Source organism: Solanum pennellii, chromosome 9 (assembly GCF_001406875.1).
Source record: "Solanum pennellii chromosome 9, SPENNV200".
In the NCBI taxonomy this organism is placed as follows: Eukaryota; Viridiplantae; Streptophyta; class Magnoliopsida; order Solanales; family Solanaceae; genus Solanum; species Solanum pennellii.
The window spans coordinates 5,977,853-5,994,601 of record NC_028645.1 but is presented as its reverse complement, the minus strand read 5'-3'; the positions used below and the strand labels follow the sequence as shown (position 1 = coordinate 5,994,601).

The following is a 16,749-nucleotide window of genomic DNA, read 5'->3' as shown; positions in this document are numbered from 1 at the left end:
TTTAATTTTTTATTTAAAAAAATTAATTATTTGAATTCAAATATTATTTAAATTTAAATTCAATATAATATCTTTTTTTAGAAAGAAAATATATTTATTCCTTTACTTATTTTTAATTTTTTTTAAAATAATGTATATTTTCTTATAAGTTATATATTTAAATTTTAAAAAATATTATAATTTTTTTTATATATAAAATCGCTGCTTTAACATTTTTTTAAAATCTTTTTTTTTAAAAAAAAATAGCTTCCTAGGCAGCGATTCAATAAAAAAAATTTTTTTTATAAAGTCGCTGCCAAGGCAGCGATTTATTTCATAAAAAAAAGAAATTTTTTTTTCATAAAGTCGCTGCCAAGGCAGCGATTTATTTTATAAAAAAAAAAAATTCATAAAGTCGCTGCCTAGGCAGCGATTTATAAATTTTTTTTTTTTTTTATAAATCGCTGACCACGCAGCGATATACCTTATTTTTTAAAAAATAAATAATTAAAAAAATAAAATAAAATCGTTGCCAAGGCAGCGATTTGTAAGGGATAAAATTTTGAAATCGCTGCTTAGGCAGCGATTTCATTTTTTTATTGCTTTTTCAGGTGAGGTAAGTTGCTGCATCTGCAGCGATTTTACCGTTTTGGTTAATATAAAATTTTATATACCGTTTTGAAATTTTTGTTAATATTTTGTACCCTTTAAGTTTCGGACTCAAATATTTATTGGAAGCATAGTTGTTCTACTCCAATTCCTACACTCTGCAGACCACTAAATTTAAATGGGTTTAAGTTCTATGAAGTTTTAAGAATTATTTACATAATCAAGTCATTCAAAAGGTAATTACGGACAATCCTATTTAATAACATTAATTGATAATTTAGAATAAATGGAAAGTAATTAACTTAATATAGTTGTATCATTATTTTTTTTAAACAAAAGAGTCATGATTGTACTGCCACTGTCGAAGAGAATACAAAAGAAGAAGGAGGACTAGGCCTGACCTTCTTCTGTGCATATTGTATTTGTTAGCCTTTAAGGCTAATAAGCAAAAGATTGGGCTGATACTAGTGGCAATAAAATTGTTTCTTCATGGCGGATCAAAGATGATAGCACCATAATTTCTCCTTCTGACTCTAAAAGATGGTATTTGTCATTTGTCGATGTTAACTAGGCTTATGATTTGTCTAGCTAAAGAACTATAGTTAGTGTAGATACAATTGTTTCCACTCATGTGACTCAAGGACGCTACTTTGTCGGCAACCTTGTTAGCTTCCTTCATGCAGTGAGAGGTATGGATATGGTGAGTGTCCAACAAAAACTTGATCTTACTAATTGTGTCTTCAATTTTCCATGGGCTTTGCCAGTTGCCTGAATACAATTCCGAAGTAAGAGGGAATTAGTTTCCCCTATGATCCTAGAGTGACCATTTTGAATGCACCAGTTAAGACCAAACAAGAGTGCATTAGCTTCCGCACAGTTGTCATCGCCTCTCTCCAAAGGTATACAAAACGCCATAATCACCTTGCCTTCCTTGTCTCTCACTATCCCTCCTCCTTCGCAATTTCCTTCTATGCACGAACCATCGATATTAGGTTTGACAAAAGAATGTAGTAGTTCTTCTCATTTGACAGGAGTAGAGACAGTCTATATCAATTTAAGACCAAAAGGTGGATAAAGCTGGGTCAATCATCAGGGAAGAAAATTTTAGCGAACTGAAGTTTGGAGTGCTAGATGATACTGAGGTTGATCAAAGTGGTGGATTTCTGCATCGAGAGTTTTTCATCTTCATATTTGACCCCATATTTGGAACTCCACATTTCCCACATAATAATAGGGGGCATTATCTGATATAGTTGTATCATACTTGATGGTATCAAGATGAAGAAGTATTGGTTCAATAAGTAGAATAAAAGGGGAGTCGGGTAATTAGTTTAAACCGTGAGTCCAATTTGGATAAATACTTCATCTAATAGGTCTAATTTGTCTAGCTTTTCCCTAAGAAAAATTGTAACACCTCAAAAATTTCTAAGCTAAGACTCAAACCAGTCTTCATACACGTATAAGGTCCTGTCAGGTGATTCTTATGTTGTGCTTAGGTGTTAAGGTCAATTCTCTAGGGTGAAAATAGATTTGGAGAGTAATTAAAGTAATAAGAACCATTTATCACAAAGTTGAGTTGAAAGTTTCCTTACAAATTGAATTTCGATATAAGATTTTACGTAGGTCAACTTCAAACAATCATATCTCTTAAAATATGAAGAGTTAGGTGGCCCATACCCTATCAAACTGAAGGTTTATGAGTTTTCTTTCCAACTCCATCAAGTTTACATTAATGAGAGTCGGGAGTAAAAAGTTATGCCCATTTCAGTGAATCTTTGTCATGCATTCGTTGTTTCATGGCCGACAATACGGATGATGGAATGTTCCACGGTTCCAGAAACTTCATGCAGGTGTTCCAAGGTTACTTTGATCCTTTTCCGAGCTTTTTAGCCTCAATTTTAAGTCTTTTTTGGGCGTTTTAAATGAGTAAATCATTCAACTAACTGGTTGTCCTCTCGTAATCATCAACCTAAGCATTCAAGTCTCTAAATTTTTTTCTCAAAACTCACTTAGGGTTCCTCTTCTCCATCAAGAATCCTAAATCTTCCATGTCAATAATTCAAAATATAAAGAGAAGCCTTCTATCCAAGATTTGCCCAAGCTCTTCCACTCTTAGAACTCCACGAAGGGCTTCTTTTCTCAAGATCAAACAAAGAGTAAAAGATTTCATCAAAGAAAGCTAGTGTTCTTCCTTAGGCTTTAGAAAATGAAGTCTCCACCAAAGTTTTTCAACCCACTAGTTTTACATTCAGATATGCAGGGCTATTCATAGTGTTGAACTAAGTTCGTATTCACGTCCTACATTTAAATTCAGTCAATAAAAGATAAATTTAGGGTTTTACTCAAAGTTCCATGAATTTTGAATTTGATTTGTGTTTCTTACTCTGAGTTCTGATTTCTCAACTTGTGACTACGGTATGCAGGATTTTTATTAAGGGGTATCAATGATTATAGTGATAAAAAATTATAATGAGACTAGTAAAGGCTTGAACATTGACTTCATGGAGTCCCTAACCAATAGATTATACCTTTTTAATTTGTTTCAAGAGGTGTCAATTTATGTATTTATATTTATTAAACAAAAATTTGACCACTATTTTTAACGTAATTTTTCGACGAAGGGTAGGTCCGCCATTGATTATCACTTGAACCCTAGTTAATGAGATTTTTGTCGAAAGCTTTTGTCCGATTATTTCCTATTTGATTATTTACATAAAATTGATCAAGTAGACATACATGTCCTACATGACATGATACACATAGTTAGTCACGTAGGACACAAAATTGTCATGTAGAACAAATGAGTCTAACTGTTCAATTTTATTCCAATTTAATTGTCTACTTATACATACCCAAAACATGACATGATACACATAGTTAGTCACGTAGGACACAAAATTGCCATGTAAAACAAATAAGTTTAACTGTTCAATTTTATATCAGTTTAAGTGTCTACTTATACATACCCAAAATAAAAATCATCGTTATCTATTAAAACCAAATTAAGGATCATGTTTATATAATATTTCTTCCTTTTAATCCTTTTTCTTTGGGTAGCAAAGAGCCTAGTTATATTCAATTACCAATCCCCAAAGTCATCAAGTAACAAACTTGCCCTAGTGATATTCAATTACCAATCCCCAAAGTCATCAAGTAACAAACATCTTTTTTTAGTTACCCAACAAGTAACAAACTAACAATAGGACAAAATGACAATGTTTCAACATGGAAAAAAACAAGATAAAAATGGGACCAATCAACACATTTCTGAAATCTCATAAATTCTTTTGCCATCACATATATCTAAAAAAAAAAAAAGAAAGGAAGACCATTTTACAAAAAAATTACCATTTTGAAGATGATAACTTCAAACCCACCTTTTCCTTTTTTATTTCTTTAATTTCCCAAACAAATAGTTACCTAGCAAGGCCCACAATTTTACATCTTTTTTTTAAAAAAATAAAAATATAATCACATACCTGGTCAACCACACCAATTTTTATTGGATCTTGCTGCTAAAGTTTGTGTTTTTGTCATACCCAAAACCTTAATTTGTTGATTAGATTTCTGGGTTTTTTGATTGTGAACTCCAAGGTATTGACCTTAGAGCCAAAACCCCCCAAGAAAATTGATTCAACTAAGCATTATTGGGGTTTCTTGAACTGTTTTTCTTGATAAAATGTTTCTGTATTATTGATGATTGGTTCCAAGATCTGATTTTTAATCAAGAATTCCAATTTTTTGTTTGTTTGGTTAAGTTTGCAGTTTTGGGGAGCTATGAATTTCAGAAGCATGGAGGAATTTTGGCCTTACTACATGAATCAACACTCAAAACCAGCAACAAGGCGTTGGCATTTTCTTGGTACACTTTGCAGTATCTTATGCTTGGCTTACACACTGCTGTTTAATAAGTGGTTTGTGATACTTGTGCCAATTCTTGGGTATGGCTTGGCTTGGTATAGTCATTTTTTTGTTGAAGGGAATGTTCCTGCAACATTTGGACACCCTTTTTGGTCTTTGTTATGTGATTTCAAGATGTTTGGTTTAATGCTCACTGGTCAAATGGATAGAGAAATCAAAAGGCTTGGGAAAAGGCCTGTTTTACAGGTCTATTAATGTTCTTCTAAGCTCTCTCGTCTTTTTTCTTATGGATATACTTGTAAGTGCATCAACAAATGCTTTTTCTTTCTGTTCAGATTTACAGACTGATACTGGATTCTCTAGACTTGTATATAAATCTATTGTTGGTTGTCAACTTTGCGATGGAACGTGTTTTTTGCTATACTAGTTTTGTTCCTTGATGATACAAATCTAATGTAACCCCATGTTATGTATGACTTGAATTTTTTGATGCCACCAAGTAAGGGAGTGTAGCTCTTCTTAACTCACAAGGTCGAGGTTCAAATCCCAGCCGAGTCATAATTAAGTTTATCCCCATCTGCCTAAGCTTTGCTGGGCAAACTTACCTTCGTACCTGATGGGAGGTAGCAGGGACTTGGTGGAATAGTCAAGATGAACACAATTTTCCAGGACACTGTTATTATTAAACCAGAATGAGATTTGATCTTGTTTAGAACTCAATTGTGAAGAGAGGATTCAGTTTACATCCTAAGGGCGAAGGTGGCTCAGCCACAGTTTGGCAGTTTTCACTTACTCCCTTTGCTTGACTGACCTGATCGTGGACTGCTTAGAACCTCGACTAAGCTAAATTCCAACCTCAATGGTTCTGTAAAATCTTCTGTTATCTCTTTAATGAGTTAGAATTGGAAATAGTTTTGAGTCATGATGACCAAACTCATCAGAAAAGTTGTTTTACCTTTGTCCTTTCATTTGGTTTTTGATATTCTACTTTAACAGTTTGTTTAGTAGGAATTATTAGATATTCATTCTTAGTCGTCCCTTGGAGTACGTTATTAGATATTCATTCTTAGTCTCAAATGTTGTATATCCCTTGCCTTTTTACATGGGGAAAGGTACGAGTGCAAGTACATGGACTGTATGATCAATTCTTAGAAAGGTTTGTGCGAAGTTTTGTAGTCTTTTTGCCAAAGTAGATTGGTTATGCAAGATAACCAACCTACTTAAGGACCTGCAGCTTACAGGTTATTAGTTCAGTCACTCCAATATCTACATTTTGTCGTAACATAATTTGCTTTTTGTGGCACTCCTGGCTTACCGGCCCACTCTGAACTCTGAAGAACCCATAATTTATATATGTTTAAGGCTGGTGAGATGTTCCAACATATCCATCGTAGCTTATGTGTAAAACCTTGTCGTGGGAGAGTCTTTTCCCTTGAGGGTAAGCCACTAGAAAAAGGGGAGCCGGAGAGCTGATGGTTGAGGGGATTCTATCTCATAGAGTTCAGTTCCTAGTCTCAATCCATGTCCAATATCTGCTCAAAAAACTTGTTTTATTGTAAAATACTCCTCATTATAGCTTCATGATTGGGTCGACTGCTCAACTGACAAATCAAACCCATCCATTACGAGCTTCTCGATTCAATTTAGTTTGCCAGAAAAAAGCATGAAATGATCGTTTTCCATACATAGTTGTTTTTCGTATTCATGTGGTATCTGATCAGCTCAATCAAGAAAGGCATGTTGAATAGAGAGTTTGTTCTTTTTCAACCAATATTCATCTTACATTCACCATTGGCACTTCTTTATGCATTCTCAAAATCTTTGTATTTTCATGACTCAGAATGTCGACATTGGTCATTGTAGACGTTAAACTAGGCACTTTGGAGTTTTGGTCTAAAATGTGGGTTAGGAGTTGAACTGAGAGTCCCATTTTAAATTAGAATTTGAAATTTATGTTTCATCTTAACACAAGATCGTATAAATCACATGTCTTGATTAGAAAACGTTTGTAACGTCAATTAAAATCTCAACTATAGTGAAGGGAAAATAAGGAATTAACGTAATTGGTGAAGGAATATAAACAGTTCAAGAAATCTACGATCAGCTCCACCATATCAATTATGGTCTCTTCAATGGTAATGAGGCACGTAAAAACATTACTGGCAAAAGCATAAATGGTTCACTCAAACATACAAGATAAACAATCTGACAGAAGAACAATGTGGTTCAACTTAGCTCTATCGTCATCATACAGTACTAAAGTAAGAGTACAAAACTTATGAGAGAGATGAAAGTATCCGCCTCGGAACAAACTTGTAGTTCCATAAATAATCATTGTTTACTCGAATGTGTCTAGCAATTATAAGTATGTTACACCTGGGGAAGGGTACAATAATGGCACAAGCCAACTTGTATGCTCACAATTCAGATTCTGGTAGGATCAAAATCAATTATCCCTTGTCCCTATACAGTTAAACGTACCTCTACTCACAAAGGCCGTTGTCAGCTCAAAGTTCAAGCTAGAGAAGATGCCTCATTTCTATAACCCGAAGGAGATGTGTTATATTTTTTGTGAAAGCAACATCAGAGGTTGGTGTTTCGCGTAAATGATGGTAATGGCATGGCCTCTTGCGGACGAAGAATGACAAGCACACCAAGCATCCCCAGCATAGGAAGAACGAGAAGCCATTTTAACAGCTTATAATAATGAAAATGGAATGTCAAGGAGAAATCATCAGAGAAATATAGCCCATTTTTGTCAACCATCTCCACCAACACTGTACCAGCAGTCCTCACAGAAACAGTTGGGAGCATAAGCCGATGTTTTCCAGGTTGATTAAATATCTTATTTTGCTTAATAGTTCTATCACCTTGGTAATTGCCGGGTACTAACAAACTCACCTGTGTAGTAATTGAGAAATAAAAAAAGGACCATTACTCACCAGTAAACAGCGAGAGAGATTAATAGAAGTCAAACTTGACTAGAAGGTAAAGCTCTTTTACCGTGACATTATATGGAGCTTGAGACCCAGATGGGTATCTGTATCTATCAAAAATTTCTATTTCAACCCAAAAGCTCTTGCCTTCTTCATCGCGGAAAGCTCTTGATGATGGAGTAACATGGACTCCCTCACGATCAAATCGATATGCAGCATTATTTCTCCCTTGGTTAGGTGATCTCCATGACTGCAGTTGATATCATGCAGATACTACTGATCAAAGATCTTAACCAAGCAAAGCCAAAAAAGGATGATCTTGTTGAGTACCTTGAGGGGATGATGTGGAGAAGGTGTCGAGAAACAGAAGACATTGCCATTCATGGTAGTCACAATAAGATCGAGGTCATCTCCACCATCAACATTGTCAGCCAAGACCATGCTGTATCTGTGAACAAAAGCAGAGAAAAGAAGATGTCCAAATATAGCTTTTTTTAAAAGAGAACAGAAGAAAACAGAAATAGAGAATCTAAGGATATATCTTACGATGTTTCACCGATGTCTACAACATCAGCACATGATGTAGGTCCGTCTATGAGATACAAGTAACCATCAAATGATGTAGTGACGATTGTAAGCCCTTTTTTCTTTTGCCCATGTTTGGTCAAATCAACAAGAAGAACTTGATTCATCACTCTACCATGAGTCCTGTAAGGATATGGGCGTATAATGGAGCCATCCTTGCCACTCAGAACATAAATATTCCCTGAAACTGTTGGAACAACGATATCGGTATGGCCATCCCCATCCACATCACCAACGGCAGGTCCCTGGGATTTTAAAAGTTTTGCATTCATATCACACTCCGCCTAGTTGAAAATTTAAGGAGACAGGAAACCATAGTGTACCTGAGGAACAAGGCTTTTAAGATGATTTTCCCAAATTTCTTTGCCCTGTGCAGTCCATGCAGCAACATTCCCATGTGAATCTGTAGTAACTAGTTCAATCTTGCCATCGTCATTTATATCAGCTGCAATTACTGCTCCTTGGATGTCAGCCATTTCAAGAGGAAACTTATCCCTCACTTTCCCTGACACAGTAAATCTTTAAGCCTTCAAAACATTATGATGATGCACAATAATATTTTAGCTTTGAAATGGTAAAGGCTATGATGCACAATAATATATATAGATCAGACTACAAAAGGATGCTCTTGCTTATTCCTCTACAAGATAGACATGTCTACAACCCACGTCAATGGATACAGTTGCACCAATCAACTACCTCTTGGTTTCAACCAGGAACGACCTCAAACTCATGGGCTTAATCAATCTAAAAGGAAAGCTAGCAGGGAAAGGGCACATGCAAGCTTTAGAAGAAAATGGCAGAAAGTAAAAACATCATTACATAAAAGGGGTTTTTACTTTTCAGGTGGATCATAGAAATTTGAAAGTTTAAAGATGCTTAAAAAGTATATAGTAACATGACAAGAACATAAAACAAATGAAGACCGATTACCCTTGTGATCCAAGACATAAAACAATCCATAAGAGGTCCCAACTAGAATGTCCAAATTTCCATCACCATCCAAATCAACTACCGTAGGGGAAGAGTGGATGTAGGGACGGAAGTTCCCTGAGTCAGTACTTAGGTCCAGTTGTTGAGTCCATTTAACTTGCTTGGTATCTAGATTAAAAACAACAATACCACCAGATACATATTTTCCAATCTCAATGTCTCCAAGCTCCTTCAAATGCTCCGAATTTTGGTAGTACCTGTTGATTAAAGATCAGTCGGCAGTGACATATGCACTAGACGAAACTAGCAATAGTTGTTGCCAATGCTAGTAGATACCTAAAATGAAGCAAACAAAGGGGTATACATCGACATAAAACTAAGACATGAGTTACTACAACGCACATGTGTTCCATAAGAAATTTAAGCGTCCTCAATTAGCAAAGATGAGAGACATCAAGGAAGTAGTGGCTGAGACACAAATAACCACTCAAGCTCTTAAGACTCTACTAATTGCACTATTTGTTAGAGCTAACCTGTGCTTTGAAATCAACCTATCCAATGCAGAGCTGATTCAAGATTAGTAACAACCTAACCAGCATGTTCAACAAGCCTAGCAACGATCAGATTATAGATAAGAACCGCTTTCCCGAAAGCTAACATGTTTTGCAAGTGACAATTATAAAAACATGTTTTGCAGTTTTCATAAGCACGCACTGCACCAGGAAAATATAGTAACTTTCTAACGACACAATAAATGAAGCAATCAGCAGAGACACAGTCAGCAGAGCGAAACAAGACAGCATTACGAACAAAAGCAGCACTTCATAAGAGAGAACTTACTCATGGTCAAAGAAATAGGAAACTGCAACAATCATCTCTGACACCCCATCATTGTCAATGTCTGCTATGACCTGATACAAATGATAAGACCCTTAAAAGTATAAACCCATCAGGATCATAATAAATATCTATCTTATAACCTTGTAAAAAACTTACAGGCGTACACAAAACATGAGCATCAATAGCCACATAATCCTCTACTTTCTCATGCTCTGGCTCCTGAAATTCTTCATCATCCCACGCATGCTCATCAACGTAATCATCATAATCGTAATTATACTCATCTGCCAACTCATCACTGTCACGAAATAACTCAAAAGATGAATCAGCATCCGCTTCTAGACCTTCTTCATTTTCCACAGTTGCAGCTTGAACATCTTCCTCAGCTCTTTTTGACACGCCATCTTCAAGAAGCCTTCTTCCGGTATTGGTTCCATTTTCCAAATTCCTAATTTCCTCATTTTCAGAACTCAGAATACTATTGTTTAAGTTAGCCATGTTAGTTTCTGCATCATCTAAACTGTTATTTTTTCCCTTGTGGTCCTCTAAATTAGAAGAGTTGTCATGTGAAACTTCTGATGGCAAAGATATTGAAGCATTAAGTGCATCATGGTGGACTTCTTCCACAACAAAATGTGTCTCATTGTGAACAGTCGATGCTGTAGAGTCTGAATGGTTGCCACTGAGACTAGATGCATCATGGTGGACTTCTTCCAGAACAGAATGTGTCTCATTGTGAACAGCCGATGCTGTAGAGTCTGAATGGTTGCCACTGTGACTAGATGCATTATGACCTAAAAGAAAATTTTCACATCTATGATATGTCATAGGATATAGTAAAAGTTGATGCATGTCAAAGTCAAACCCATGGCTTTCCACTTCAAGAGGCCATAGGGATTATCATACGACGGGAAATGTTAATTAAATGACATGCATGAGTATCTCCTGTAACACAAAGATATGATCACTTCAAGAAACTAGTCATTCCATAGTAGCTTGTTAAATCCAAATAGATACTGAAGGCTGAATCCAGGCTAAATCTCACTGGAAAACACTGAAATAAGACAAAACAGACAAACAGGGAGCGCTTTAAGTCTAAGGCTGGGCAATGGAATGGGATATTCCTGTACCGGTCCGGTTCGGTTGCCTATGGGACGGAAAAGGACATCCTGAACCGGGACACGGACGGAACGGAACCGAGGTTTGCTAACGGTGTACCGCTACCGGTTTATCCCGGTTTATTCCGGTTCTGGTCCGGTCCGGTTCCGGTCCGGTTCTGATTAATTAATATTTATTAATTAATTTATATTAAATATTTATAAAATATAATTTATATTTTATATATTAAATAATAAATACTACCCAAGTAACCTAACTATCCCCTATTAGTATTACATTAGTATTACATTCGAGACTAAGTTGAAACAGAACCCTTCCTAGAAGGTGGTTGCGTAAACTATGCACTTTACTAATAGTTGTAAATTGAAATTGTAATTTGTAATACAAATTTTAATAAATTAAATTGATATTTTTTAATTTGTGTAGTTGTTTTATCCTTATTTTTATTTAATTTTTTAAAATTACAAATTTAATTTGTTTAATTTGCAAGTTATAAATATAAATTATAAATTATAAATTATAACATATTAATAAATAATAAGTAATAACTTATAAACTCCAAAATAAATCTTGAGAACTTAATTAGACTTAACCTGCACACTTAATAAGTAAAAAATTTTAAAAAACCATCTTTAAAATAAACTTAAGTAAAAAATTCCATTATAAAATTAAATATTATTAATTTAAATTTAGAAAAATAAAATAAAAATTCATATTTTCGTAATTCAATTTTTTTTTTTTTTTGAAATAACTAGATGTGTCATCCCGTTTATCCCATCCCGTTCCTTTCCGGTTCCATCCCGGTATACAGTGAGACGGGACGGAACCAAGTATCCATCCCGGTAATTCCGGTCCGGTTCATCCGGGTAGCGGTCAACGAACCGGTCAACTCGTCCCGTTCCGGTCCATTGCCCAGTCTTATTTAAGTCCATGAAACATGATAAGATACCCAATTATAGATGAAATGTTACCCAAGGTACCAAAATACAAGTGACAAACCATAATACATACTAGAAGAAAGAATTCAAACTGGATAATTTATAGTTTAAGAGGCAGTAAATTTTGATCCCAGCATTATTAACTTATGAAATTAATGAATGAAGTTAAATTTCTGCTGCTTCAGACTTCTAACAAGTGTCATAGCACACTTGGAAAAGAAAAGATCACTGCGATTCTATTCTGGTTCAGTTTTGTATATGTAAGTAAAACAAACAGGCATTAAAAGAGGAAAGAAAGATATATCAATGGAAAATTTCCAGAATTTCTATGCCCATTTTGACTTGCACGTACATACCTAGTGAAGTCCAACTAAGTGAGGTCTAGGGAGGTAGAATCTACACAAACCTTACCACTACCTCACGGAGGTAGAGATGCATTTGACTTGCATGTAATAAAGGGAAATACTTACGGACTACAGATTCCATCAGGTGCTCCTGGATTAGTTGGTCATCGTGGACATCCGGATGAGAACGGTCCACAGGGACTGAATTCAAACCTACATACCAATTCTTTTTGACCTTCAACCGAGGAATCTCAAGTTTATCAGACATCAAGTATCCTGACACCCTATTTAGATGCTAACCATGTCATGTTGAATCAAGAAAATATCTGATTACTAAAAGAAGACAATATAAAGAAAGATGCTGTAGCATTACCTGAAAAAGAGCACCTCACCATTGTAGGTGGCCAAACCGATCTCCCTTACTCCATCCTTGTCAATGTCATACAGTAAAGGACTGGAATGAATGGTAGATTGATGAAAAGCTGGCCATCCTGATAAGGTGAAGTAATATAATTAACATAAATATCATCCCCGTTTTACAAAATTCTCACATTTCATGAGTATTCTTCAATAAAAATATTCATATAACACTATTTTGTCCTTCGATATGCCAAATTTGAATTCAGATCCAATTTATAAGCTAGTTTGGGTGACTGTGCACCAGGTACGGGGTATTTCCAGTCTTCTGTGGCCAACCAAATAGTTCTCATTTAAATTTTCATAGAAGTGCTTGAATGTAGTCTCACTACCAACCTCCTACAAATTATACCTGGCAGTTTATCTCCATCAGAACCTTCCAGAACTTCCAAGTAATGAACAAATGAAGGTACTACAACCTCAAGCTTCCCATCACTGCACATAGAAATTGAAAATATTGTTAGGATGAATAAATGAGCCAAAAGGAATATATTAAGAAAACATTGCAATGATATGCTAAACTCCAAAAAATCATAGTCAAATTTGGTAGAACTGGTATGATGGTACATTTTGCTTTTATTCATCTCTTTGATGCAAGGGGAGTGTGCTTGAAGACACACTCACTTACCATGTAAATTCACTGGTTATCTCTCTTATAAATTCCAGCCACCAGAACAAAGAAAATCAATATGATTTAACTTTCTTTTTTCTCTTTCATCACAGTTCCACTGATTAAAAAAGTTTGTGACAGTAAGTTAATGCAGAACTCTTAAAACTAAAGAATCACAATCCAAGGAACAAATACAGAACATGTCAAACAAAATGAATTACAGAACAAAATCAGAACAAAGAAAATTCCAGCCACCAGAACAAAGAAAATCAATATGTTTAACTTTCTTTTTTCTCTTTCATCACAGTTCCATTGATTAAACAAGTTTGTGACAGTAAGTTAATGCAGAACTCTTACCACTAAAAAGTCACAATCCAAGAAACAAATACAGAACATGTCAAACAAAATAAATTACAGAACAAAAATCAGAAGCTTGTATCATGTTACCTGTTAATGTCAGCTATCAAGGGCGAGGCATACACGCTAGAACTAACTTCTGTCTGCCATCTTAGCTCCAAATGCTGGGGGCATTGTGTATTCAGCAATTCATCCTCATCTCTGCAGAATACATTTTAAAGAACTCAACAATTTTTTAATTGTCTTGTTGATAAGCAAAAAAGTTGAAGCATTTTTTAACCATTTCTCTCATGATGTCAAATAAAAAACAGAGAAGGGAAGAATTTCCATACAAACTGGAACTTCATAGGTCCATCAAAAAAGAAACTAAGAATGAGAGCATATTCCCCAAACGGAAAAAGATTAAAAAATGTCCCTAAATTATTAGAAATGGCTCTAAATTCTGCTCCTTCCACTTATTGGGTGAAAATGCCTTTAATGTCTTAGAAATGGCTCAAAAATACTCTCCCTACACCTATTGGAACAAGCTTGCCCCTAAAGTTATTTTCAGGCATAAAACTGACCCTTCAATAACGACAAAATTATATGAAATTTAATCAAATATGTGGACTTATTTATTGGTCCCATAAAATTTGAACTAGCATATATTGCGATGTCATTTCTTTCAAAAATTTGAGCATTGCGGGGCTGCTTATCTCAAGCTTAGTATTTACAAAAAGTTTATATATTGTATATATCACAATTCACAATTATGTCAGTACTTGAGAGCCAGCCATAAGCATCCATTTTTCATGGGACCATGGGAGTTGATGATAGTTTAATTATCAACTAAATAGATCTTGTGAGAACTAGTGAAGGCCATGGGCACGTATTTAATGAAGGCCACATATTTAGTTAAAATTTAAGGATATACTTTATGCAATAGGTGGAACTTGGAAGAGGCATTTTTGAGCCACTTCTACTACATTAAGGATATTTTTTATCCAATAGGTGGAAGAGGGTCAAATTTTATCCAATAGATGGAAGGAAGACATATTTTACCCTTTTCCGTTCCTCAAACATACAGTCTCAACTTTATTTTAATCCGCAAGAGCTCTTACTGCTTTCTTAGTCTATCATCAACTAACTGCAAACATCGCTAAACACGGTTTGAAACTGACAAAAGAAAAATCACGAAAATAAGTAGAGAAATTTCCAATAATTACTACTCCCTCCATTCCAAAAAGAATGGCACATTTCCATATCAATCTATTCCAAAATGAATGACACATTTCTAAATTCAGAAATAATTTAACTTGAACTTTTCATTTTACCCTTAATAAGAAGCTTTTATAACCACAGAAATGTTATGGCATATTTAAAACCAGCAGTTTCAAAAGCTTTATAACAACACAATTGTTCCGACCACAAGTTTCAAAACTATTCCCTTTTGTCGTAAACTTTGTAGCCAATCAACCTATGTCGTATAAATTGAAATAGGAAGAGTATAAACAACAAGGAAGCAAGAGTTGAAAACAAACATCTCTCTTACAACAACATTAAATCAGCATACAAATTTTCCATGGTGCGTCTAACTGAATATAAAAGAGATTGACTGAACTCCAAATATAGCTACACAAAATAGGAGATTGATCAAAATACACGCTAATACACACAACAAATACTCATTAAACACTACAGAATACAAATGCAGCTAAAATTACAACCAAAAATTAGCATTACAGTCAAATCAACAAATTTTCCACAGCACTTGCAAGTAAACACATAGGAGATTGAAGTGAATCGAAACATTACATATTTGGATAAGCACTGGAATCATCTGTAGCTTCTCGTTCTCTGAATTTGTTAGTCTTCGTTTCCTCCGATTGCAAATGAGAGAAATTCGACGAAAGGATGAGAAAACAGAGTAAAAAAACCCTAGTTTTCATCTAGATCGTCGATTTGAATCAGAATTTTCGCAATTTTGATTAGCTAAATCTTCGAAAATGCAAAAAAAATTGAAGTGAAATTTAACGAGAATCGAAGAGTTTTACTAAAACCCTAACAATTAGGGGTTTTTTCCAGAGGATTTACGAGAGATTGAAGGGTGAAGAATTTTGGAGCTGAAATCAGGAAGTTGCAGAGCTAAAATAGTCAAAATGCTTCTTCAGTTTAAGTTTGATAATAATAAAAAAGTAACCCTTAATTTGGATAAATTTGCAATTTTAGTATACAATATTTTTTTAAGGGCTAATATATCATAATTTAAATTTGGAGATTGATTTTAGATTAATAATTTAATTCTAAAATAATTTTCTAATATATAATCATATATTTATATAAAAGAAAATCCTAGGTTCGCCTATGTGGCACCAACACAAGCAAAAATTTCCTTTTAATTTTATTTATTTCTAGAACTAGTCTTTCTCTTTCATGAAAAGTTGCGACTTCTTTGAAAAGTTGTGACTTTTATGAAAAATTGTGACTTCAATGAAAAGTTGCGACTTCTTTCAAAAGTCGTGACTTTTATGAAAAGTTGCGACTTTTATGAAAGGTTGTTAACTTTCCAAAGAGTTGCAATTTTTTCAAATAGTTGTAACATTTTGGGATAAGGCACAATAAATATTTGTTCACACTACCCTTTGTTGTTATAAATAGAGTAATTTCTTCTCATTTTAAAACAACAAAAAATTCTAATCTTCTTCTTCTACTTGCGTAAAAGTAAATATTCGTGTGCTTTGATCTTGTTGAGTGACATACTTAGGGGTGGGCATTCGGTATTTCGGTTCGGTTCGGTTTTTTTTTTTGGTTTTTTTGGTTTTCGGTTTTTGTAAATTGCGTACCGAATACCGAACCGAAATATTTCGGTTCGGTTCGGTTTTTGTTAATTCGATTCGGTTTTTGTTAATTCGGTTCGGTTTTTTATTTCGGTTTTTTAATGGGCCTGTTTAGTGGGCTTTTTAAAATTTTAAACTTTACAATTTTTTCAATTTTTTGTTTGATTTTTCAACTTAATGGGCTTTGATATTTCAACTTAATGGGCTTTGATATTTCAACTTAAAGTTTCTTTTTTTTTTAAAAAAATATATTTAATATTAATAATTATTAAATATAATATAATTTATAAATTATAATATAATATTTCGGTTTAAACCGAAATACCGAATTCCAAAGTAATATGTACCGAAAACCGAACCGAAATACCGAAAATACAAAAAATTAAACCGAATACCGAACCGAAA

General features: G+C 34.4%; 3 protein-coding genes across 4 annotated transcripts in view; 2 read left to right on the top strand and 1 right to left on the bottom strand.

Moving 5' to 3' along the window:
- LOC107029943 (protein MAIN-LIKE 2-like) overlaps positions 1 to 1,388 on the top strand; it is a 7,437-nt gene extending 6,049 nt beyond the window's left edge. The window contains exons 4-5 of the mRNA XM_027911732.1: positions 591 to 595; positions 1,353 to 1,388. Of these exons, the coding sequence (XP_027767533.1) occupies positions 591 to 595; positions 1,353 to 1,388 (41 nt within the window). The remainder of the gene's footprint in view (positions 1 to 590; positions 596 to 1,352) is intronic.
- Positions 1,389 to 3,899: 2,511 nt separating this feature from the next.
- LOC107029687 lies at positions 3,900 to 4,872 on the top strand. Of its 2 annotated transcripts, none has more exons than XM_015231127.2 (2): positions 3,900 to 4,182; positions 4,354 to 4,872. In XM_015231127.2, the coding sequence occupies exon 2, from the start codon at positions 4,366 to 4,368 to the stop codon at positions 4,702 to 4,704; it is 339 nt and encodes a 112-aa protein (XP_015086613.1). In that variant the 5' UTR covers positions 3,900 to 4,182; positions 4,354 to 4,365; the 3' UTR covers positions 4,705 to 4,872. The 2 variants fall into 2 exon arrangements, with proteins under 2 accessions (XP_015086613.1, XP_015086612.1); XM_015231126.2 differs by having other exon boundaries at positions 3,901 to 4,182; positions 4,347 to 4,872.
- A 1,737-nt stretch (positions 4,873 to 6,609) lies between these two features.
- On the bottom strand, positions 6,610 to 15,669 carry LOC107031311 (protein DEFECTIVE IN EXINE FORMATION 1). The gene is made up of 13 exons (XM_015232635.2): positions 15,323 to 15,669; positions 13,619 to 13,729; positions 12,914 to 12,996; positions 12,518 to 12,635; positions 12,271 to 12,428; positions 9,900 to 10,537; positions 9,744 to 9,814; positions 8,904 to 9,160; positions 8,294 to 8,475; positions 7,932 to 8,215; positions 7,716 to 7,833; positions 7,453 to 7,635; positions 6,610 to 7,350 (listed from the first exon to the last, which is right to left on the bottom strand). Exons 1-13 carry the CDS (start codon positions 15,454 to 15,456, stop codon positions 7,033 to 7,035), a joined length of 2,655 nt encoding a protein of 884 aa, XP_015088121.1. The 5' UTR covers positions 15,457 to 15,669; the 3' UTR covers positions 6,610 to 7,032.
- Positions 15,670 to 16,749: the final 1,080 nt, after the last annotated feature.